The following is a 26,447-nucleotide window of genomic DNA, read 5'->3' on the forward strand; positions in this document are numbered from 1 at the left end:
TGCTGGACGAGCTGACCTGTGTGGAAGCTCACCCACCAGCACTGATGGTGGACAACCAGCCCGTCATCGCCCTCACGAAGAATCCGGTTCTCCACGACCGGAGTAAGCACATCGACGTCAAGTTCCACTTACTTAGGCACTGTGTCGATGGAGGGTATATCGTCATCGAGTACGTCAAAACTGGTCGACAACTCGCGGACGTCCTCACCAAGCCACTCGGCCGTCTTCGGTTCACGGAGTTGAAGAAGATGATCGGCATGGTGGAGGTTCTAGGGTTACAGCAGGATTATGGGAAGAATTGTAAAGTAATATGCTGTTCTCCCTCTGTACGCGTGGTAGGGGCAGGCGCCTAAAGGGCTCCCCTGCTGCTGCACTGTAGCCGCGGCACGGGCAGACGTCGAAAGGCTCCTCTGCCGCACTGTAGCCACAGCAGGGGTAGGCGTCGAAAGGCTCCTTGCTGTCACATATAGTCACTGTAGCAGTATGGCAGCCTGGCATGTCTGTGTACTAGGATTAGATTGGTAGAGTTGTATATATAGCTTTCCACTGTAACTCAGTGAAATGAGTGAGTTCAGTTTTGCCATCTCCTCTGTAGAGCTCCGGCCAACGTTGATGCTTGTGTTGTGTGTGTGCGCGCTCTGTTCTCGCTCCCTCTTCTACCTCCAGCCGTAGTGTGTGTGCGAGAACGTCGATAAGCGGTCGGCTCACCCATGCAGGAGATCTCGGGACCAACAAAACTCCCGTCAGAGTAAGATAAAGGTTTTTGGGTGGCTTCTGTTAAAGGACAGGCTTAGCACAAGAAATATCCTAAGGAGAAAAAACATGGACCTGGAAGACTACAATTGCCCTCTTTGCATTGGACCCACTGAAGAAACCTTGGCTCATTTGTTCTTTAATTTCCCGTTTGCTATCTGCTGCTGGAATTGGATTCAGGTTCAGACTTTGACCACCGTGACGTTTTCCAAAACTTGGAAAGGATTAAGGTGCAAATGAGTGCCTTTCTTTATGGAAGTTATTCTCATCATGTGTTGGACCATTTGGAAATCTAGGAATGACTTAATATTCAGTCAGATTCAGCCTAATTTGGATCAGGCAAAAAGGTTCTTCAAGTCAGAGTTTGCGCTGTTTCTCTATCGCGCAAAAAAAGTTATTTCCCCCTTATTAGTCAATGGTTAAGCAATCTAGTTTAACTTCTCTTAGTTGGCTTATTTTCTTTATTTCTTTCTTTGTTTCTTGAGCAGCTTCCTCTATGCTCTGTTTGTTATGTAAGTTTGTATAAGTTTTTCAGAACTCTTTCAATAAAATCACAGTAGGGGCATGCCCCTCTTGTTCTCATAAAAAAAACTAATAGTTGTAGTTGGACGAGAGGAGCTCAAGTACGACAGGCACAGGGGCCGCGGGCCGCGGCCTTCACGGTTTCACGTTGTGAAAACCGGAAGCCTGTGCATGGAGGTCGGTCGGTGATGTCGCCGCCGCGCTCGTAGTCGTACTCATTGTGGCCGGCGGCTTCGTGCATGGTCGTGCCGTGCCCGTGCATAACGTCGCCGTCTTCCCCTGTTGGTGCAGTGGCACGTTAGCAGCAGCTAATCTCGCCCTCGCGTCTGAGGACGGCGGCGGCGGCGGCGGCGCCACTACTCGCTCTTGTTGGGTATCAGCAGCCCCGCGCATGTGGCTGTGTTGGCCGGCCTATCGCTGGAGGACTGTCACGCAGTCACGCTCAAGGGCAGTGGCGCCTAGCGCACTGCCGCGCTCGATCTCAAGGGCGCTATGGCACGTTTGGTTTTGGAGGGTTCTCGGCCGTCGAGGATGCCGCCCACGTGTGGAGATGAACAGCTAGCGGCAACTAGAGTTGGGAGTATTAGCGAAAGCAGCGATGGGTCACAGCAGGGTGTGGTATCTCGTGACACTATGATATATAGCGGGGGAAAACCATGCTAATTAGTATCTTTGTTGATCATCGAATAGCAATAGTTACAACTTACAAATAGTATACTGATGAGAAACCGTTGCAGACTACAAGCAGACCCGAAGAGTCGGGTGTGAAAGCACTGCGGAGTACTAAATTCTTGATCTTGTAAATACGGGTAGTACATATGAGGTGGTAGTTAGAGGCTTAGAGCTATATATATTGTTGCGTGTAACAGACATTAGGGGTGCATTTGGTATTAGTTCCATGCACATTATTTTATAACAATCGCTATACTCTGTAGGACGACGATCATGCATGCAATATATAGTTGTAGTAGTGATCTGTTATTCCTTACGAACTTTCGGGCCTGAACCTTCTGCCCCCAGATCCTGCTTCCCTTTGACAGTTGAAATATGTGGCAGCCACAATGTACAGGTGGTACTGACGTGCAAAGTTCTTGCAGTTGAAGTTATGTCGCATGTTTGGTGCAAAAACTGTCCCCCTACCAAGTTGCCGGAACAGCACAAATACCATGCGGTGTATACCAGATCTCGGTTCTGGCCTTTCGTAAAACATGAGCTCCTGACCTGCAAGTATTTTGTATATATGTATAAATTATATTTATGAACTCAATTTTGTTCACAATGCTAAAAATAAACTTTAGCCTTTTTGGTATATGATATATAGATTTTTGTTCTACTCCCTCCATTTCAAATTGTAAGTTGTTTTAGTTTTATCCTGAAGTCAAACCTATCTAATTTTGACTAAGTTTATACAAAAATATATTAATATCTAGAGCACCAAAAAAATACACTATCAAAACATATATAATTTATGGTGTATCTAATGGATCTTGTTTGATGTTTGTATATAAATGTGGTTAAATCTAAGAAAACTTTAATTTAGGACAAACCTAAAATGACTTCAAATTTGAAACGGACTACCTACTAGGAAAATCAAAGACACCACACCTAAACACAGGGTCTGTTACCATGTTAAATTGGTCTCGTTTGGTATGGCTTATAAGCCGTTTATGGACAAAATAAGCTAAAACTAGAAGCCAAACAACACTTTTTTTAGCTTTTTTTGAACACACTTCTCCCAATAGCTTTCATTGCACTAGAACACCGAAGCTGCAAGAGTCATACTAGCTTATTTTGACCGTGTTTTTCTCTATTTATACAACTTCTCAAGGAACCGTTTTTCCTAGTTAGGGCCATTGTAACTACTAAAAGGTGCTAGATTAGTTTTGTTGATTGTGAGTCAGTTAACACAACTGAGGATTTTTTGAACACACTTCTCCCAATAGCTTTCATTGCACTAGAACGCCGAAGCTGCAAGAGTCATACTAGCTTATTTTGACCGTGTTTTTCTCTATTTATACAACTTCTCAAGGAACCGTTTTTCCTAGTTAGGGCCATTGTAACTACTAAAAGGTGATAGATTAGTTTTGTTGATTGTGAGTCAGTTAACACAACTGAGAATATAGATGAAAAAGACGATTTCATGGGATCATACCAAAGTTGGCTCCAGTTGTTCCTGGAATATCTATCACCATCCTGCATGCAGCACAAAATATATTAAAACGAGGATATCAGAGGAAGAAATATCTAAAAGGTAACCTATAATGTGTGTCGTGGCAGGACAACACTCAAGCTATTTAGTTTACTAGGAAAGCTAATAAAGACATTGCAAACCTGCCATTTGACCAATAATGAACTTACCAGTGCAAATACTCCCTCAGTGATGGATTGCTTGGGCTTGGGGCATCTGGATCAACTAATACCTTATGTGAATGAAGAACCAATAAGTTAGAACACAAGAGATTGAGTTGTTTAAACTTTCAGTTGTTGTAGTCATGTTGACAATATATAAAAGGTTTATTAGTGGATGATGTCATGGTTCCACATGACAGAAGCACATCATATTTATTTGCTTACCAGTGTATAGAACACCCTGAGGTCGGTGCCCCCAACATCAACTCTTGGCTTATTCACAACTGCGGATGGCTTCAGCTCAACACCTGCGAGAAGTAGCCTATTGTTGTAGGTTATTCTAAGGGGTATAGTTGGTGTAAATGAATCCAACACATCTCGTATCACATGAGCCAGAACCAATGGTTCCACCTCAGACATTTGTTGGAGAACAAGGACAACTTGTTGTTGGTCTTGTCTGGCGGTTTTTGCCTTGCTCAATGTCGACTTGGAGAAACCAGGTCCAAGCATGAAGTACTTATAGGTGCGTATGGTGGTTGTCATGGTCACGCATTTTGGAAAGATAAGATACTAGCATCAATTCATGTTGCATAGAACGGAGCTTGTTTCAAGCTATGCATAATGTTTTAGTGTAAATGTTTCTCCTATTTTTCATTTGCGAGGAGTTTTACATGTTTTACACGTAAAGCATTGTGCCGTTATATGCTTGTTTTGGTTTACTAGAGAAAAATAATGTCCAACAATCTAATTATGCATTCATTGACTACTTGTTCTCTTGGGTTGTAGGATTCTTTTCTGCCTAGGAAACATGGATAACTAATATTGCTGCTTAACACTTCAATTTTCTTGTGCCTTTGATGCATTGATATATAAGACATACTGGTTTCATTAGGTTTTGTCATCACATTGTTGTTTTTGTTGTTGCCTCATATCATCACATTGTTTTACGCTAGCAAGTTAATTGTTACTAGTTGTCAGCTTGGAAAGCTAGCTACTAGTTTTTTTATTAGCTAGGTTATTAGTCAAGTCTTGTTTGGATCCTCAATCTAGCCCATAGTTTGTTGTATTTAGTCCCTGCTTGGTAGGGGTTCTTTGCAACATGCTCCCTCATTCCCAAAATAAATAACTTTCTAGGGTTTAAAATTTGTCTAAAAAATAATATTCTACACAAATATGGAATATTGCCTTCTAATACGGAAGCTAATCATGGGTGCATGCAAACGATAACTGCCAAATTAAAGAGATGTCTTTCAGAAAAGGAAATGAGATGAGGGCACATGTGTATTTTGCGAGCGTCCTTAATATGTCTAAAAACTTCTAGAAACTTATTTATTATGGGATGGAGGAGTATTATTCAAGAAGCCAGAGAAGTCACGTTTAGACGGCTTCATCTTCTAGTACAAAAATGGCTTCTCTCCTCTAGAACTTTTCTCGCGAAGCCGTTTCTTGAGTTAGTGTTTGATAGGGCTTCGCCCAAGAAGTTAAATGAATGCCTTTTATTATTTTATGCAATAAAACATGTCTCAGGTAGTAGTAAGCTTATTGTATGCTATTGGCTATAATTGGGTGGGGCTAGGTGGATCATGTAGAGAACTTTCTTTCTATTGTTTCTACCATTTTTCGTTATATTTACATTATAAAGAAAACCATTATATATAGTTCCATGCCGGTGTTTGTTTCTCCTATATTTTACGGAGTACCTTTCCCAAAACAGCTTATGGATCTCAACCGCCACGCAATGAGCTTGCTTCATATGGCAGCTTATCTAGCCGCAGGCCATCTCGGTGCATGCACAGGTCTTTCTATGCTATCATGCATATGCTAGATTTTGGACTGTGAAAGTGAAATCGTTCTAGCTAGCCAACTAGTATTCCAAAGTCGACAAATACTTTCGTTCTTTTCATGATAAGGATATCGATATTCTATTTTCTTTCGATCCAATGCTAAGCAAGTAGAATCTACTAGCTCTTTTTTCACATGGAGGGTAAAATATGCATATATACCTTATTAAAAGTTGCATTGGGAGTGGAAACATACCAGATATAAAGAGATGATACCTGGAAAAACGTATGCATGTCCATATATATTTTTTTACAATGCATGCATTAGCTTATTATGATTAATTGAATTAAGAAAAATGGGAAGGTCAATAATGAAAAGGTAGCAACATGAATTGGATTTCTCTGCTACATTGGCGACAAAATTAGGTTTATTTACGAGTAAATGTTACAAAGACATGTAGACTCTGTATACCAACTTCTTACCGCTCAGATTTTATGCTGGTGAACTAGATATTGTTTTATTGTATCCAACGCCGGCCTTTGCATAAAACTTCTGACATTGGTTCTCTTATGATTCCAATCTTTTGAATGCACTTCGGTAGTGGTTGTGGTTGAATGATTGAGCACAATATCTGATATCGTCATAGATACATAAGAGTAGTTGTCGTTCATAGTCCATGCATGACTACTTTCAAAGCCGAAAAGCGGAAGCATCTCTTTTTCTCTCGAAGATAACAATGTTGTACAAAAATTTCCACTTTTCCAGTAAAAGGAATCAATATTCTGTAAAAGGTGTAAAAGGCTAAAGAAGAAGAGAACAACAATCTGAACATTAATTTCTCTCTTTTTGTCATCCTTATTGAGTGGACAATATTAAACTTCCGATGAAGATGTTGATAGTCATAGCACTGATATGCCTAATATAGGTGTGCATTTACTTATTTTTATTATATTTTTATGCAGCAAGATACTAGTAATTTGCCTGTCATACATATCCAACAAGGAAATCGGGCATTAATTGTTTCTACCAATGTGTATATAGTCCATACATGTTTAATATATCTGTGGTTATTGATGAGATAGTGGTTCAGCATGATATGCAAACTCTTGGATCTGACTGATGTACTGCAAACAGTATCTTATTCATAGCATATAATCTATAGAAGCCTTTTTCAGAAGCAGAAAAGAAAAACCCTAGGTTGTTTTTACCATTCCTCAGATAGGTTCAAAGATTTACTCTAATCTTGGCTACAACATATCTCACAAGAACTTAGACTCGGTTCTAGCATTTGCAACCCACAAAAACATTAAACTTAAGATGAATTCGAAATCATCATGCTCAAAACTTAAGAAGTATCGGGTTGTATGACAAGCTTTTACAAATTATCATAGAGAAACTATTCATCATCTCCAAATTTATCATCTTTATTAGAGCAGAGTTCTTTTAAGATAAATTTCAGGGCACTCCTCTCTACATTCTATGATCATGGATGGTGACATTGGTATTGTAAAACATGAATGTAAAGAGAGGGTTTAGGATTTTTATACCTGAGCGGGGAGAGACGTCTCCCCCAAGCTTGCCTTTTGCATAGGTTGGAATATCTTCTGGCGGCTCTATGATTCTTTCTTTATTAACTGACTACCACTAGAATGATGCATAAAAGACTAACTGGATAACTTATTACTACTAGATAACTTATTCATTATTATTAAATGTTTTTTAAAATGCAAACCCTATCCTATCATGCATAGCTACTACAGAACTTTATTTATTAACATAGAGTAGCTGAATGCACTAACTAATCATGTAATGCAAAGCAAACTTTTATTGGCATTTAAATATGAGATGCAACTACTAAAATGCGATAAATATGCAAGGGATAGAAAACTTACCTTTTGGGGGTCTCAAGGTTATTCTTCCTTGAGCGGGGGTGTTTTCTCTTGTTCCACCTCCGAGGCCTTGTCAGGATCCAGGGTTGACGATGTTGAGGACGGTTCTTTCTTTTTATGCCACCTCTTTCTATTCTTCTTCTTGACAGGCTTCTCTGGTTCTTTCACTACTATAGATTGATATATCAATGTCGCCACTTTCACTGCCGTAGCGATAGAAGCGACGGTGTGATACTTCCACCGCCTATTGGACTAATAGGGAGGCCTAGTAAGGAATGAAACCAGCCATTGAAACTTCTACCATCCACGGGTTAACAATAGATGTGGCAGTGGTATTTTCTCTGTCGTATGAAAAGCTAAGCCGACTGGGATAGGTGTTATGGCCGTCGGCCCTACACGACCATTTGGTATACCAGCGGTAGTAAATTCAGTGTGAGTTATTTCCCCATTTCTCAACTACCCACAGCACAGTTGCATCACCATTACTTTCCTACGGAGTATGCCTCGTCTTCCCTGATGCGTATTAATTGCTCCTCTCTGCTTCTCCATCTTCAAGGTTGGCCTATTTAAGCCGAGGCTAGATGCGCTTCTTGGCAATCCACACACTCCTGGCAATCCACACGCTCCTTCCTCCTTAGATACAGATAGATACAGACAAAGCTATCCCAGTCGGCCATCTATATTTTCTTCATCACCATGGCGCTCCTTCTCCAACTCCTTCGGCGACAGCAGCGACATTGGGAGAAGGCCTTCAAGATTGGGTACTACTAGCATCTAGGCGCAGCGGGGGCTGCTCGATCTAGGTGCTACTGAAAGTTTTGCAATTAAGGGGGGTTCTCTTATTTGGGCAAGCCAAGGGGTACTCAATGCACTTTGGTATCCCTGGTTTGCCCTGCGCATTTCTTGTACTGTTGATTCACCATCCCGACGCCCTGGCGATCCTCCTTCCTCTGGAGCAGCAGTGACGACGTCAACGCTTCTCTTCCACACCTCCTCTTCTTGCCTCTCTCTCGTCCGTGAGAGGTAAATGCCTCTGTCTTCCTCGCGTTCGTGACCATGAGAGGTGCAGCAGGGAAGGTAAAGCAACTCACTGAGATGCTCCTCTTCTTGCCTCTATCTCTCTCGCGCTTGCGACCATGAGAGGTGCAGCAGCAGGGAAGGTAAAGCACCTCACTGAGATGCTGGTGGAAGTTTTGCGAGGTGCTGCCTCGTCGTTAGCTTATACTGCCTGTCTCCAGACTCGACTATGGGATGTACCTATACTCGACATGTCTTTATTATTGTACATCCAATAGTCTTCGATAGGTCTTTGTTATTGTACAACTGTGGAATGTAACTGAAGTTATCAATGAAATTGCTATGATAATTATTACTGTGTCGTTTATATATAGTTTTTTTTCCTTAAAAACAATTAATAAATGAATGGTTGTGATGCTTGTTACTCTATTTTTTGAAGTGTCGTAGTATTTGCCTTGGCTACATAGACATAAGATAAAGCACCTCACTGAGATGGTGTTGGGGTGGAAGTATTTGACTTGGTTTATTTGCAAATTGGTTTGTTGTCACTACCAACTTCCAACCCTTATGCCACGCTTTTTTGTCGCAACGATAAGATTTGATTGCAACAGGGAGTGTTATTGCAACCATTTGCACTTTCGGTTGCGGTAGATGGGATTTTTGCCACCCAAATCATTTCGTGGCCCTAAGTATGGAGATCGTTGCGAAAAGTAAGTGTTATAGCAACCAATTGTAGAACGGTTGCAATAAGTAATCACTGTTGCCACGATTTGATTTGCGTTGCAGACAGTTTTATTGCTGTTGCAATACTTAGATGATATTGCAACTCTTTACTTGATGGTTGCGATAGCATGTCTATGTTGCAACGAATATGTTTCGTTGTATGTAATAGTCGCTTGCATTGCAATAAGGCTGTACATATAGCAACTAATAAATAAATCATTGCAATAGCTAAAGTTGTAGTGCAATAGTCATTAGGTCCGGTTTGGAAGACCTCCACCACTGTAAACTGAGATCGAGAGTAGCAGATCCACGGTGGAGCAAATACAATGAAGATGTCCACGTGCTATCTTGTATATGCTAGAAAAAAAACTAGAAGCTAATGAAGGTTGTTACTTGTGCAAGCTAGAAAACACTATTTAAAAAAGCAAAAGTACACAAGCATATACAGTAAAGCTATCTCACGGATTTGAAAAAAAAATCTTCAAAGATTTTAAAAACTACAAAACCAACATGCCGAAAATCTTAGTCCCAAACATGTATTTATCACGCCAGTAATAAATCATATTACAATAACTTCAAAGCAAAACCAGACTTTTTAACGTAACAAATTGAGTGCTTGACATGGCCACGATTCCCCACCTTGGAAGTGGAGAACTCAATCAATTCCCTAAAACAAAGAGCATGCCAAATAATTAGAAGACAGTAAATTTTATCTCGTTCATCATGTATATATGTATTGAGGCACATGCGATAGGTAGCACACTGGTACCCAGATTGCAAAACATAAATAATCTCAAACTCTTATATTTGCTACAGCTCTAGCCTTTCTACATGACATATTCTAGAGACAAAATAATTGCACATAAATAATCTGCAGAATGCTAAGAGACTGTAGGACTAGAAAAGCATAATCTCAAACAATTAAATTAGACGAAGAAGTCTAAGCGCACAAAAAAAATGTTCTACTTTCAATTGCAATTCACAAAAGATGATTTGCATAAATTAACATAACTCCAAGACTCTGTAAAACTACAAAAGGTAGCACCCACCTTAGCAGCAGATTGGAAGTCCCTTGTTGTCATGTCCAAAGCAAGTGCACAACCTGAGAAATTCAACCATGCATGCAATTATCTCACATTGACTTCCCTGCTGCTGAAAAGGCCACAAACCGTTTTATTGACTTATAATATGCATCTCCAACGTATTAATAGTCATCTTCCTCATCGTCTGAAGTACGTGTACGCTGTCCAGTCATGGGCAAACCTACACTGATGAACAAGAAGTTCAATTCATGTTTTAATTACCTAACAGGAGTACTACATTCATGCAAGAGCCAAAAGTAATATCTATATATTGAACTAGAAAGCAGCAACATTTCAGAAATCAATCTCCAAGAAATGTAAGTATTGGACATGTCCTAGAAATTGAAACGGCAGCAACAAGGTAGTAATAAAATCCTACTGAAAGCAGGCGATTCAACCAATTAAAGGTGCACTGATACATGCGCCACTAGTGTAAACATCTAATAGAAAAATTCCAACTTTATCGGATACATAGCAGCACCAATCATGCTACCTAACTTTGGCTAAAATTAACTCAGGAGAAAGCTTGCAACAGAGAGTAGTTTTAGTTATCATTCTCTATTTCAGATTCAACAGTCCAAAATAAAATAAACAGACAGTAGTTTTAGTTATCGTTCTCTTCTGGTATATGTTGGAGTCTAGCTGCGGCAGGTCATTCTCAACGTACTCAGCCACTCGAAAGTGGCTGGCCTATAATTTTATTAAAGGGTATGCAAAAAATAATATGATAAATCATAATTCAAAGATTAAGTTGAAAATTTCCAGTAATTACGATATAAATAGTGTCAAATATATATCAAAGACTTACCATGCTAGCACTTGGCTGACTTTCCACGAGTTGCGATATAAAAAAAGTTGAAATTTAGTTTAAATACAGTTAATCAATCTTTAAGTATGCATGGACTGCAGGACGATCTAAAAACAACATGGGGTCATCTGTCATGCCATCGTAGCCTGATTGGCTGACTCGAAACTCTCGCGTTGTCCTGCGTTAAGCTGTAAACGAGAACTCAGGAAGAAGCACAACCAATTTTGACTCTTACCAAGCAGCAAGGTTCAAAAAACCCTAGGCGCCAGGCAGGCGCTCGGCCACTATCTAGCGCCTAGGTTGACTACACGTAGATTAAACGTGATTAAACATTTTTTTATTTCTTTTTTATTTCTTTTTTTGTTGTTGTTGGGAGAGGTACCAGCACACAAATGATGCAGTGTATATCCAGTGACATTTATAGACAAACAAATTGCAGTATTTATACAAGTGAAAGAACACATTTTTGTCATTATCTGTGACAATAATTCATCAATCAACTTGCTGCCTTGCAGAGAATATAGTGAAGGATAAATTACCACATATAAGCACCTGGTGGGACAGGGCTGTGCCGGCAACAACGCTAGGGGCCTATGCTCTGTTAGAGCAAGGCTAATAATACAGCCGGCTTGCTGGCTGTAAGGTTCTTTGCAGCCTTCTCTCAGCCCACTCATATAGTAGTTGGCTCTTTACAGTTAACACATGGCCCACTTGTCTCTCTCACAGACTTTCTTGGTTCTTGTGCCCAAGCCGGCTGTAAGCTTACAGCCCGCTTCTCCTCTCTCTCCTCCCCTCTCTCCTCCATCTCAGCATTTAGTCAGTTTACAGCCTGCTATTATACTCGCTCTTAGTCCAGTCTCCAGTAGTTAGACGTAAACTGCCATAAATCTGGTAGCGCCTATGTTCTGGAACAGAGACGACCCCAACTCCACCGAGAGCAACCAGCAGTAGCAGATCAAGCAAGAAAGGAGAAGATAGCAAAGGCTGAAACCTGAAAGGCGTCACAGCGAACACGAGAGTTGGGGATCATCCGAATGGAGGCGCGCGCCCACGGACAGATCCGCGAAAAGCCGCGAGAAACAAAGGAATCGCAGTCGGCGGCGGCTCTGATGCATGGCGGCGGCGGCTTCGATCAGATATATTCAGATCGTCGGCAGAAGATCCGATCTCCAAGTTTATGAGGGCGGCAATCAGCAGCAGAATGATCGAGATTGGACGGGGTTGCAGAAAGAGCGTGGGCACGGACAAGATTGACCTTATCTACTCTGTTTTGGCGTTCTTGTCCGTGGCCGCCCGTGCTCTGTTTTCGCAGTTCCCGCCCGTGGCCGCCCGCGCTCTACTTTCACGATTTCCTGCCCGTGGCCGCGCCGCGCTGTTTTCCCGCGCGTGAGCCCGCCCGCCGACATGCCAGTGACGCCTAGCTCCTACTTTTTCTCCGCTTATTACGCATCGCTTAAACGCCTGGGCCTCTGCGGACCTGTGGGTTGCGGCTGCAGATCAAGGCATCGTGTCTCGCCGTCTCCTGGAGTCCGCGTGCGGCGGTAGGCGAACCGTCACCTCGACTAGTTTTTTTTACAGAATATAAACATGGCGTATTAAGATTTAGCAATTGGCTCCCTCAAAAAAGAGATTTAGCAATTGGCAAGTCACAGAGAAGAGAAGGGGAAAAGGATAACTCATCTCAGAAGCACCAAAAGGCTGGGAGGATGGGCGCGTGCATGGAGACAAGGAGATGAGGAGGTAGAGATGGCATGGGTGATGAGAGCAGGGCTGATTCTCCTAGCGATTTGCTGCCAGCGGCGGCGCAACGAGAAACGATGGCAACGAGCCGGCGACGCGAGGAGGACCGATGGTGCGATCGAATTCTTTTCTGTGACCTAGGCGCCCCCAGTCATTATATACTTGCTGTGATTTGGCTCTGTTTCGCGCTCGTACTCTCGGCCTGCACGCGCGCTTTTTTTCCCCACACATAGATTTTTGCCGCCAAATGGCGCCGCGCTCGCGACACCCCACCTCGCACATCACAAATCTACACAGAATTTTTCTGAAAAATTAATCTAATTTTTTACATACTTTATCTAAGAATTTACAATATTAACTCTTTTAAAAAATGAATTTTTAATTCGGCATATGTAAGAGTTTTGCATACAACCATTTTGTCGATGCCGAAAGTGACCAACAAGTAAATATTTATAATTTTGCCGTACGTTGTGATCGGAGGTGGTCTAGCACTCATGACACATGGTTTATACTGGTTTAGCCAACGTGCCCTACGTCCAGTTTTAGTCGGTCGGTGACTTTATTTTTGAGTCCAGATGCTCGAAGTTTGTAGTGGGGTTACAAACGAGAAGGAGAAAGATGGGGTACACGAGAGGTCCGGTCGGCTTCGGTCGGAAGGGCCGAGAGCGACAGGAGCTTCTCTATGAGCTAAGTGTTCAAACGTGTGCTTGAGGTCCGAACCTGGCGGTTCTGTGGTTGTGAGCTGGTGAACTTGGTTGATCTAATGAATCTGGAATGACTTGTATGAACTTGAATCCACTTAGTCTCTTAGAAGAGAGCGCATCCCCTTTTATAGATGAAGGGGATGGTCTTACAAGTGAGATGGAGAGAGTTCGTATGTTTCTAAGTCTTGTTGCCCACGCCGGCGGGTACATGAGGATGATAGACGCCCACAACACTGTTGGATGTCGGTTGTATATGGGAGGTTACGTCGTCTTGTTTCGGGTATGGTAGATGTCGACACCTGCATATACTGTTGAAGCCTAGAGGCATGTGAGGAGTTTCACCATGTTCACTTGGTACGGTAAATCCCGACACGCACAACACTGTCGATGCCCAGAGGCATGTGGGGGGCCTTATCGTATGGGAGGTAACGGCGCCCACAATACTATAGAGGAAAATATCGGCGTCTACAATACGGTTTGTGTCAGGGCGGTTGCAGAGTACTGTTCCTATAGGTGGCAGGGTACGGTCCCTGGTATCATGGTTTGACTTGAGCGCCTTGCTTTGCTTTCTCCGTCTGTTCCCTGGTCCCTTCCGAGCGGGTGTCCCCGGTCGGTTGGTCCTAGTCAGTCCTGGTTGCGCCAGTCGGAGAAGAGTAGTGAACAGAGTCTTTACATACCCCGGTCGGAGACATAGGGTCGGAGTCAGAGATAGTGCTTTGCCAGGCCTTCCGGTCGGAGAGACCGTCCGGAGGCGCTGGAGACCGAAGTGAGCGCTCCGGTCGAAGAGGTGGGCCGGAGTCGACAAGCGGGCGCTGTTCCTCCTTGGCCTGACCTTCCAGTCGGTGATTAGACCGCCCTTCTGGCATGTTGTTTTAGACACTTGGGCCGATCCATGAGTTGTGTGCCGCCTGCTTGGGCCGAGCCTTTACGGGGAAGCCAGTCCACGAGGGACCCCGGGTTTATGAACCCAACAGGAGCCCCCGAGAACCCGGGCGATTCGGGCAGAATCGTCTGGGGGATTTTTGCCTCGACGGCGGGTGTAGCCCCCGAGCCCCCGGGCGGTTCAGGCAAAACCATCTGGGGGGTTTTCCGTGTTGCCAGCGAGGGAGGTTTTCATTTTGTCAGCAGGTGCGCGCGAGCGCACTCACGGGTGTAGCCCCCGGGCGGTTCGGGCAGAATCATCTAGGGGTGTTTGTTAGCGGGCGTGTGTGCGTGTTCTTCAGTCGAGACGAAGTTTTGTTTGACCAAGGTGTCGTTGCGCAGTCGAGGTGCTTTAGTCTTTTTAGGGATCGGTTGAGAGGGAGCTTGTGGATCCTAGCGTCGATGCGCGCCATGGGATCGGGCAAGGCAGTTAGTTTGGTTAGTTTGGGATCAGGCGAGCCAGAGCTTATAGATCCTGATGGGGCAAGTTTGAGGTGGTAGACCCGGGTTTTTTGGAGCGCAGTCGGAGTGTAGCCAGATGGGGCAAGTTTGGGGTCGTAGACCCAGGTGTTTTGGAGCGCAGTCGAAGCGTAGCTAGATGGGGCGAGTTCAGGATCGTAGACCTAAGTGTTTGGAGTGCAGTTAGAGCATAGCCGGATGGAGCGAGTTCGGGGTCGTAGACCCTGGTGTTTGGAGTGTAGTCGGAGCGTAGCCGGATGGGGCGAGTTGGGGGTTGTAGACCCAGGCGTTTTGTGTCTTGAGCCCTCGAGCCCTATTGGGCCTTAGTAGGGGTCGGTGTGAGTTGTGTGTGTTACCTCGTCCTTGGTTCCTCACAACCGGAGGGGCTGAGTTTTGTTGCTTGTCCTAATCGCTCAGGCTCGAGTGACGCGCTCAGTGAGTTCGCTAACGGGTATGATCGAGTGGAATTCGGGTCCGTCGTTCATGATGGGATCGGCATAGCCCTCTTGTGACATTCCACCGCTCCTTTACCTGCAACCCGGCAGATGCCTGGGTTGTTTTGGAGACTGACCCGGGTGGCCTAACGGCCTCCCCTCGATGGAGATTATGTGGGCTTGGTAAGAGGTTTAGGATCGAACGAGAAGGTTGAGATGACCCTGTCTGCTAGAAAGGGCGAGGGACGCACAAGGCTCATCTACGTTTTTCTCCCCTGGCTCTATGGTTGCTCATGTCGAATGAGGCAACCGCCGCTTCATGATGTAACACGGAGCGTTGTGATGCATTTCGCTGCACGTGCGATGCTTAGTTCTCGAGCCCCCGGGCGGTTTAGGGCCCAAATCGTCTAGGAGGCATGGGCGTATAGAATGAATACGCGTATGGATGTATAAAATGATTTATAAAGAAATAGAGGGGGTTTGGTAGTGTTACCTTGATGACTCGAGTGACAGGGTTTGGAGAGCTCCAGTTGGAAATGTCCGACCGGGACCCATGCTCATCGTTTGTGATGGAGTCAACATGGCCTACATGGGGCATCCCTTCGCTTCCTACCTGTCTCTCGGTGTGTTTCTTGTATCAATGAATACATTAGTACTATTTTTTGATAGAAATCACTATCCATTCCTTATTTTCATCCTAGCATATCTTTTGTTTTTTGTCCTTTCTTTTTCATACCTGCCCGTTAGTTCAGTAGGCTACAACTTTTTTAAGAGCTTGGGCATGGCCCGCGGGGCTCGACTACTCGTAACCGTAGGTCATGGCGGGGTGCGTTCGGTTAGGAGTAAGAACAAAAGTTACATAGGACAATCAAAGGAAAAGGAATGCGCTTCCGTTCGGGGATGAAGTTGTTTACCATGTAACAGTAAAAAAGAGAGTAAAAATGAGAGGTAGTATTGTCCCCTTATGGAGCCCTCGAGCGACCTGGGCTAAAAGTATTCGGGCTGGGTGCTTTACAGGAGCAAGTGTTGACTAAAAAGCGGTTAGACGAAATTTAGGGGAAAAACGACATAGCTGTTCAATGTTCCAAGTGTTGGTAAGAACGTTGCCGTTGTTGTCCTCCCGTCGGTAGGTACCCGGTTGGATTACTTCGGTCACTGTATGGGGCCCTTCCCATGGTGGAGAGAGCTTGTGTTTTTCCTTCATTGATTGGGTTCTCCGTAGTACGAGATCGCTGACTTCAAGTGTCCTCCCTCTGATCTTCCTTTCATGGTACATGTGGAGGGTTTGTTGGTAGCGAGCGGAGCGGATGACGGTCGTCTCGTGGGCCTCTTTGAGTAGGTTGACCGTGTCTTGTTGAGCCTCCGTGGCTCGGTCACGGTCGAAAGCCTTCACTCTTGGGGCGCCGTGGTCGAGCTCGGAGGGTAGCACTGCCTTAGCTCCGTAGGCTCCGTAGGCCAGGAAGAAACCCTGTGGATCGATTTGGGGTCGTTCTTAGGCTCCAGAGGATCATTGGGACCTCTGCAACCCATCGCCCGATGTACTTGTTGAGTTGGTCGAAGATGCGTGACTTAAGTCCTTGGAGGACCATGCCATTGGCACATTCGACCTGGCCGTTAGTTCGTGGATGTCCGACCGAGGCCCAGTCGATCCTGATGCCGTATCCATCACTGAAGTCTAGGAACTTCTTTCTAGTAAAGTTAGTCCCGTGGTCAGTGATGGTACAGTTAGGAACACCGAATCGGTAGATGATGTCGAGGAAGAATTTGACTGCCTCCTCCGAGCAGATGTTGGTAATGGGCTTGGCCTCTATCCACTTGGTGAACTTGTCAATTGCTATGAGTTGGTGGGTGAAGCCACCTGGGTCCTTTTTTAGGGGCCCCACCATGTTGAGGCCCTAGACTGTGAATGGCTAGGTGATGGGGATGGTTAGAAGCTCCTGTGCTGGCAAATGGGTTTGCCGAGCGTAGAACTGGCATCCTTCACACCTACGGACGACCTCCTTTGCATCTTGTAGCACAGTGGGCCAGTAAAAACCTTAGCAAAAGGCTTTTCTGACTAGCGACCTTGGGGCCACGTGATGTCCGCAAATCTCGGCATGGACCTCGAGGAGGAGCTGCTTCCCCTCATTGGTGGGGATGCACATCATGACTTAACATGGAGTACCACATGTTGTATGTGGAGAGTAGAAAAAGTTTTAAGGTCAGAAGTGTAGAGCTTGTCACTGAGCGCGACGAAGGTCTTGGCACATCGAACATGTTCCTATCACCTGTGATGGGATCGGCAAAGCCCTCGGGGGCATTCTGTTGCTCCTTAACCCGTCTTCCAATAGACTCCCCCTCAATGGGGATTCTATGGGCTTGGCTAGAGGCTAGGATCCAATGAGAAGGTTGAGATGGCCTTGTCCGCTTCTAAGTGAGATGAGCATAGCCCGCTGAGGCTCATCTATGTTTCCCCCCTGGCTCTTTGTTCGACTTGAGGTGGCCTCGGACCTTCATGAGCCGGCCTTCGAACCTTGGCCTTTCGATCTAGGATCGAGTGGCTCAAGCTCCTGAGCCCCATGGGGTTCGGTAGGGGTTGGCCATGCTTCATGCATCACCCTATCCTCGGTTTCTACAACTAGAGGGGCTGAGCTAACGACACTTGCCTCGATGGCTCGAGTGTCGCGCTCAATGAGCTCGCTAATAGGCGTGTTTGAGTGGAATCCGGGCCCATCATCCGCTGACAGGGTCAGTAGAGCCCTCATGTGGCATTCCACTATTTCTTAACCTACTCCTCGACAGATGCCTGAGCCATTAGATAGGCTTGGGTGGCCCGTTGGCCTCTCCTCGATGGAGATTCTATGGGTTTGGCTCGAGGTTAGAATCGAATGAGAAAGGTTGAGATGTCCCTGTCCGCTTCTGAGCGGGGTCGGGCAAGGCCACTAGGGCTCATCTCGTTTTTTCTCCCCTAGCTGTATTTGACACGAGGCGGCCTTGAGCCCTTTGCGGGCCAGCCTTCGAACCTCGGTCTATCGCCATTCATATCGAATGAGACGAGTACCACTTCGTGACACAATGTGAAACGTTGTGATGCAGCAATCACATGTGCAATGTTTAGATGTATGGGATGATTGAATGAATGAGCATAAAGAAAAGGTGGGGGGCGGTAACGTTACCTTGATGGCATGAGTGATGGGTTCTGGGAGCTCTTACCAGATATGTCCATGTGGGGTTCGGGTTCGATGTTCGTGATGGGGCCGATGTAAACTGCACGAGCATCCCAGTTTTCTGCTTCCGTCTCTCGGCAGTGATCCAAGCCATTCGATTGGCTTGGGTGACTTGACAGCTTCTTCTTGATGGAAATTCTGCAAGTAGGCCCATCCGAACCCTTCTCGAGAAGGTGGATGCTAAAGCTTGGAGTACGGGGACATAGACTTTGATTACACTGGTGAACAAAAATGCCATAGCTACCGGGCCGTAGGATTCTAGCAGTTCGCCCAGTTTTACTCAATGTTTTATGCCCACACATCGCGCCTCCATTTTTTAAACATAAGGAGGGGTCAAGCAAGGAGAAATGTCTAGCGAGTAGACTCTCTAGCCAGCCCCCAAGCGATGTCTGATCCCCTGCCATTGCTGGGGTTGGAGGCTCGACAACAAATTTAATATGTAATGTGAGTAAGGGTGCTTATCTCTTGGCGGTGGTTTTGAGCCATTCGATCGACCCATTTCTAGGCAGTGGCCAAGCCGTTCGGTCGACTTGTGTTTCCTATTGAGACAAGATTTCTTGTGGGAGTAGAGAACGAGAGTATCTCGCACAAGAATTTAGTTGTACAGATAAGCCAAGCGATGAATTTGTGCAAAAATGGACAAGTTCTCAAATTTCGTTACAACAAATAGCTTTTCAGCTCTTCCCCCCTTTTTCTACAGAAGGGTTTAGCATGCTCTGACCCTTTCTGCTGTTAAGGCCATAAAAGCTTGGAGTGCGGGCGAGCCAGTTCTGATCATGCTGGTGAGCAAAGGTGCCATAGCCGCTGGGGCGTAGGTTTTTCTCAATCCAACTAGTTATACTCAGAGCTTGTTCCCAAAAACCTAGCTCCTAGGCATCAATGTGAGAAAGGGAGGCTAGCCTAGAGAATGTTTGCAAGGTAAATACACTCATATCAGCCCCTAGGTGAGACCTAACCCCTCGCCCTTGTAGTGGTCAGATGTCACACAAGATCGGGGATTTTGATTACAAAATCGATAAGAGAAAGTATGCGTTTATTTAGGGGTAAAAGCGATGTAGCTGCTAGATGTTCCGGGCATTGGTGACGTCCTCGCCATTGATGGTTCTTACCTTGTAGGCGCCTGGCTAGAGTACCTCCATGATGACGTACGATCCCTCCCATGGTAGGGAGAGCTTGTGGCGATCCTAGTTGCTCTGAACGAAGCGAAGGACTAGGTCCCCGACGTTGAAGGCTCGGCCCCACACCCATCGGCTGTGGTACTATCGCAAGGCCTGTTGGTACTTGGCCAAATGGAGGAGGGCAACGTCACGAGCTTCGTCAAGCTGGTCTACGACATCCTCATGGGATGCCTCGGCTCCCTGTTTGTCATATGCCCTGATCCTTAGCGCTCCATAGTCAAGGTCGGTTGGGAGGATGGCCTCAAAACCGTAGACCATGAAGAAGGGCGTGTAGCTGGTGGCTCGACTGGAGGTTGTCCTTAAGCTCTAGAGTACTAAAGGAAGCTCGGCGACCCAGCGCGCGCTGAATTTGTTCAACCGGTTGAAGATCATAGTCTTGAGGCCCTGAAGGACCATGCCATTTGTGCGCTTGACCTGCCCGTTCATTCAAGGATGCGCGACGATGGCCCAGTCGATGCGGATGTGATGCTCATCACAAAATCGAAGGAACTTCTTTCTAGTGAACTGTGTGCCATTGTCCGTTATGATGGAGTTCAGGACTTCGAAGTGATGGACGATGTCGAGGAAAAACAGCATGGCTTGCTTGGATTTGATCGTGGAGATTGGCCAAGCTTCTATCCATTTGGTAAACTTGTTAATGGTGACAAGCAAGTGGGTGTGGCCCTCGGGTGCCTTTTTGAGTGGTCCAACCAGATTGAGTCCCCAGACTGCAAATGGCCAGGTGATGGGGATCATCTAGAGTGCTTGGGCCAATAGGTGAGTGTGCCAAGCATAGTATTAGCACCCTTCATAGGTGCGTACGATTTGCTCGGCATCGGCTACTGTGGTAGGCCAGTAGAAGCCCTGGCGGAACGCATTTCCGACCAAGGTTCTAGGCATGGCATGGTGACCACAGACCCTACCGTGGATATCGCTTAGCAAATGCTTCCCCTATTCGAAGGGGATGCAACGCTGTAGGATCCCTGTGTGGCCTTGCTTGTAGAGTTAGCCCTCCACAAGAATAAAGGACTTGGCACGATGTGTGAGCCATCAGGCCTCCATCCTGTCCATCGGTAGTGTGTCATAGAGGAGGTAGTTGAGGTAGAGCGTTCTCCAGTTGACCAGAGGGTCAGGCTCTATCGCTAGATCCTCTTCGAGCTCCATGACTTCGGAGTCGAATGTAGCTGGGGGTTGTCTAGCCCCCGAGCTAGGATTGGATGGACCATCACCGCCTTGTTTTGACTCCTTGTAGTGATCCAAGGGCTTGTGCTGGTCACTGGCGAAGATGCCCATTGGCACCAGCTCTTGGCCAGACACAGCTTTTGCAAGTGTGTTGGCCGCTTCGTTGAGATGCCTCGGGATGTGATTGAGTTTGAGGCCGTCAAACTTGTCCTCCAACCGGCGGACTTCCCAGCAGTACATAGCCATCTTGGCAATGTGGCAACTTGACTCCTTCATGACTTGGTCATCGACCCATTGGGAATCCCCTTGAATGTCGAGGCATCGGATGCCCAGCTCGACGACAATGCGTAGGCCATTGATGAGTGCCTCATATTTGGCCACATTATTGGATGAGGGGAAATGGAGACGGACCATGTACCTTAGGCGTACCCTGAGGGGTGATACGAAGACTAGACCTATGCCGATGTCCCACTTCATCAGTGATATATCAAAGTACATCATCTAGTACTCTTGATCGATGACTGTTTGTGGCATTTGGACCTCGGTCCATTCCACGATGAAATCAGCCAACACCTAGGACTTGATGGCTATCTAGGAGCCATACGCAATGCCCTAACCCATCAGCTCAAGCGCCCATTTCATGGTTCTCCCCATGGTGTCCTGGTTTTGAATGACCTTGCTAAGGGGGAAGGATGTCATTACCATCACTAGATGTGACTCGAAGTAGTGGTGTAGCTTCCTCCTAGTGATGAGGACATCGTATAGAAGTTTCTGGATTTGGGGGTAGCGGGTGATGTAGACAAGGCCCGATCTTCCGATAGGTATGATAGCGTCAATTGGTGGAGACTCAACGTTCATGATCTAGGCTTCAAAACAAGACTGATTCGGACCCCCCACAACCATTACACCACTGCTCCATTGGTTATCAACCATGCAAACATGATTGACCTCACCGAGAAGGCTTTTCTGCAAGCGAATCGAGAACACAAGCAAGAATAGGATGAATGCAATCTGAAATTGCAAATAAATATGAGACTTATGATAATGAAAAGGAGTTTAAGTCTTTATTCAAAAGGACTAATCACCATAGGCAAACAAGATCAAGAACTGGGGCCCTGGTTCACAGCAAGCGGCCTTGGCGGCATAATTGCAGCAAAACGACGTCTATTTCACAAGGAAATCAAGAACTAAACAAAACCCAAACCCTAAGGAGGGCAATGGATACTAACTATAGAACCCCAGACGTCACGCCCCTAGACGCGCCCCCTATTGGGCTCTAATATGATACACGGCCCAACGGACCAAAAGACGAGGTCGTAGGACCCTGGTAGATTCTAGATGCTGACTTGTTTCGACGATTCCGTTGATTCCGAAGGGCTTTTGATGTGAGACTACTTGCATTAGCTTCCTTATCTAATTAGCTTTCCATCCATATGTGGATTGCCAAAAACAGAGCCCGGACGCGCCCATGTGACCAGTTTTATGATAGGCTCATCCTGGAACCCGAGATGGGCTCAAACTTGATTTGGGCCTCCACCTTGGTGACTCGAACTGGATGAGCTTCGGGCCTCCTTCTTGGTTAGGACACCCTCACTGATCTCCTCATCATCTATCTCCAAGCATAGTTGTATGCATGGAACTCAAGTCCTTATCATCCTCCCTTTCTTGATGAAAAGTCGTCCTCGACATCGATTTTGCTTGAAGTCGATCCTGCACAACAGGAGGACAAACGAGGTTTCCAAAATCATGGGAATGGACAATGTTGTGAGAAAGAATATGACCACATGTGTAGGTTTGTAGCATATCTTGTCCTATAGACATGTAGTCTGCTCGATTGAAATACACACGATCTTTGCCAATACTATCCTGCAAAAGATTAGTACTAACAAGAAACATATGCTCCCTTTCTTTGGATTCCACTTGTGTTTGAAAAGAAAAACTAGATGAATATGGCATAACAATAGTGTTGATTTTACTGTCCTCTAGTTGATCATTACTTGGCACAACAAACGGAGAATTTAGATTTGTACAAATGTAAACTCGTATCAAATATTGTCCTTGGTTGTTATATTTGCCAAAAAAACATAATATGTATGTCTAGAGAACCATGTCAAATCAGCATATGCATAAAGTTTCTCCTCTAAAGAACTAATATTACATGGAACATCAAATTCAATGTAACCCAAGGTATTTAAAGAAGACAACAATTTTAGCTCATCAACTTCACTAGCATTATGAATAACAAGTCTATTTTCAGCACAAGTGTACGATTTCAGCACACATATAGCATGATCATTCTTCAATGATTGCATGGGTATAACACAAATATCATCATGCAAGTCATCTTCATCACAAGGAACATCAAGCAAATCATCTTGTGACAAAGGTAAATCAAGCGAAGGCTACACTAAAATTTGCTCTATCATAGCATGATTGGTGGAAAAATTCAGCACATCCAGAGAACTCTCACCTTCTATGAGTTTAGCATCATGGACATTACCTTTGCTCTCATGTTCAGTAGGAGTAATAGTTGATGGTTCTGAATTTTCACATGAGACTGTGAGCATCTCATTTTCTGTCATGTCATCCTCGCTCTTTTGTACATTGTCCTGCAAAAGGTTAGGCATAACAGGAGGAATAACAAGAGATTGATCTAGTTAATGCACCTCATCATTTGAATTAATTACAAGAGATGGATTAACAAAATTTTCTCTCATAAGATCTTTCATATTATTTCATGTGTGAGGTTTATCTGGAAAACTTAAAGACTCCCACCAAGTTGATGCAGATTATCTCAAACCACTAGTTGCATTTTTAGTTTTCCTCTATCCGCACATATAACTTTGTGTAAAAATATTTTCTATTTTAGTTTCCCACTCAATGTACTCATCAGCACCAATACCATCATAAGTAGGCGGGGAACAAAGAATAGATTGACCTATGGGAGGAGGTGTAGCAGCAATAGTGCGTGGCTCATGCACCATTGATGTCTCATATAGGTACGTGTTGTAACCTGTCATTGTTAGCATCAAACAAGAAAACACACAAGTATGTATTTTCCTATCAGCTACTATAGGATGTGGTCAAGGAGTAAAGTCACACACTCTCAAGTGTCTTACCACGGTCTTATAAGTGTTCTTACCAAAACAACAGGCGGTGCAATCGGTCGGTGACTGTGATACCATTGTAGCTTGAGTGTAATAGTTGAAAGGCGAACCTATACTTGGTTAGAAGAAAGTGGAGCTTGGACAAGCACAACATAGTAGCAAGGAATAGCAATATTCACAACTAAATAGCAAAGCTAAAAAAGTATCCCGAGTACTTGTCTTAGTTGTTGGCCTATTCCCGTTCCAAGTACCAGATGTATCAAGTGATGTGAACAACAAAAATATGATTAGGAACAAGGCGGAAATTAGCACACGCAAACACAGCTCAAATGGCGCTCTCTATGTGCTCCTCTAGATATTGTTCCACTTTTACCCCTCTTTTTTCTCTATTTTTTGGCTGTCGTTGTTTTTTGGGGATTCTTTGACTTTTTCTTTTTATTTTTTTATTTTTTTTCTTCACTTAGGAGCACAAAAGAAGTAACCACAGAAAATGTTAGCTTAAACAAATGAAAGGCGTGGCCTGTGGAAAATTTAGAAGATGTGCTCAAAATGGACAAAAAGCTTGGGACCACAAAAAGAGGATCTTGTGACCAGTTTTTGGCTAAAATAAAATTTTCTAAACCTAGCAAAGCAGAGGACAAACGGATCCAAATTTTTTTGATTGATTTTGATATATGGAACGTCAAAATTAGAGTTCGTATGCGAAATCTAGACCAGTTTTGAGAATTGACTCCGAATTAGAGGACAAAACGGAAACAATGCGCGTAAAAATTGTTGTGGCGGCTATGGATAGATGCAAATAGTGAAGATAAGTGTAACAAATTAGATGCCATGGACTAAGGTTTGATGGATACAAAGGAAACACAACAAGACTTGAAGGTGTTCACGGATTATGATGATCAACAAAGGAAAAGACACAAATTGGACTAAAAACGATCTAAAACCAGCAACCCGAACTTGCCCTAGGACACAAACTCAACAACGCGAAACAGAGACGAAATTGCATGGCACAACGAGGCTATAGGACAGGGAATATGAGGCAATGTATATTTTTTTGGCTTTTTGTGGACTATAGGTAAAGCAAAAATAGTAACAATCTAAAAGGGAAAATAAAAGTATACCTAACGGGCAACAATATCTCTGATACCACTTGATGTAGACAAGGCCCGATCTTTCGATAGGTACGATAGCATCGATTGGTGGAGACTCGATGTTTATGACCTAGGCTTCGAACCAAGACTGATTTGGACCCCCCACAACCATTACACCACTACTCCATTGGTTATTAACCACGCGAACGCGATTGACCTAGCTTTCCTACAAGCGAATCAAGAACACAAGCAAGAATGGGATAAACACAATCTAAAATTGCAAATAAATATGAGGCTTATGATAACGAAAAGGAGTTCAAGTCTTTATTCGAAAGGACTAATCGCCACATGCGAACAAGATCAAGAACTAGGGCCCTAGTTCACAGCAAGCGGCCTTAGCGGCACAGTTGCAGCAAAACGGCGTCTGTTTCACACAGAAATCAAGAACTAAACAAAATCAAAACCCTAAGGAGAGTGACGGCTGCTAATTATATATCCCTAGACGTCACCCCCTGGATGCGCCCCCTAATGGGCTCTAATATGATACACGACCCAACAGACCAAAAGACGGGGTCACAGCACCCTGGCAGATTCTGGATGCTGTCTTATTTTGATGATTTCCGTTGATTCTGAAGGGCTTTTGATGTGAGACCACTTGCATTGGCTTCCTTATCTAATTAGCTTTCCATCCATATATGGATTGTCAAAAACAGAGCCTAGACGCGCCTGTGTGACCAGTTTTATGACAGACTGGTCCTAGAACCCGAGATGGGCTCAAACTTGATTTGGGCCTCCACCTTGGTGACTCGAACCGGATGAGCTTCAGGCCTCCTTCTCGGTTAGGACACCCTTGCTGATCTCCTCATCCTCTATCTCCAAGAATGGTTGTATGCATGGAGGTCAGGTCCTTATTAGCGGGTGTTCGAGTCGGATAGGACCTCGCTGATGAAGTACATAGGGCGCTGTACTTTGAGGGCGTGTCCCTCTTCCTCCCGCTCTACTACTAGGGCGGCGCTAACCACTTGCATGGTGGCCATGATGTAGAGAAGAAGGGGTTCTCCCTCGGTAGGAGGAACCAGGATCAGGGCTTTCATCGGGAGCTGTTTAACCATGTCAAGTGCCTCCGGGGCCTCACATGCCCATTCGAAGTGATCGGCCTTCTTCGGAAGTCGATAAAGGGGTAGACCTCATTCGCTGTGGCATGAGATGAAGTGGCTGAGTGTGGTGAGGCACCCCGTAACCCTCTGTACCCCCTTTATGTTCTGAATTGGGCCCATCCTTGTGATGTCTGAGATCTTCTCCAGGTTGGCTTTGATGCCACGCTCGGAGACGATAAAACCAAGCAGCATGCCCCTTGGGACCCCAAAAACATACTTCTTGGGATTGAGTTTGATGCTGTTTGCTTGGAGTTTTGTAAAGGTTTGCTCAAGATCAGCTATGAGGTGGTCAGCCCATTTGGATTTGACCATGATGTCATCAACGTAGGCCTCAATGGTCCACCTGATGAGGTCCCCAGAGCAC

General features: G+C 45.0%; 1 protein-coding gene across 1 annotated transcript; it reads right to left on the bottom strand.

Annotated features, from left to right (window-relative positions):
• Positions 1-1,887: 1,887 nt before the first annotated feature.
• Positions 1,888-4,094, bottom strand: LOC136459003 (protein HEADING DATE 3A-like). The gene is made up of 4 exons (XM_066458904.1): positions 3,850-4,094; positions 3,634-3,695; positions 3,428-3,468; positions 1,888-2,496 (listed from the first exon to the last, which is right to left on the bottom strand). Exons 1-4 carry the CDS (start codon positions 4,042-4,044, stop codon positions 2,261-2,263), a joined length of 534 nt encoding a protein of 177 aa, XP_066315001.1. The 5' UTR covers positions 4,045-4,094; the 3' UTR covers positions 1,888-2,260.
• Between the last annotated feature and the right edge of the window lie 22,353 nt (positions 4,095-26,447).

This window comes from Miscanthus floridulus, chromosome 6 (assembly GCF_019320115.1).
Source record: "Miscanthus floridulus cultivar M001 chromosome 6, ASM1932011v1, whole genome shotgun sequence".
NCBI classification, from domain to species: Eukaryota; Viridiplantae; Streptophyta; class Magnoliopsida; order Poales; family Poaceae; genus Miscanthus; species Miscanthus floridulus.

Bases quoted from the DNA above. Each gene is read 5' to 3' on its own strand.
- LOC136459003 (XM_066458904.1), bottom strand. From the start codon at position 4,044: ATGTCTGAGGTGGAACCATTGGTTCTGGCTCATGTGATACGAGATGTG. The intron at 3,469-3,633 runs GTAAGTTCATTA...TGCTGCATGCAG, and splicing joins CTGAGGGAGTATTTGCACTG to GATGGTGATAGATATTCCAG. The intron at 2,497-3,427 runs GTATGATCCCAT...AAATACTTGCAG, and splicing joins AACAACTGGAGCCAACTTTG to GTCAGGAGCTCATGTTTTAC.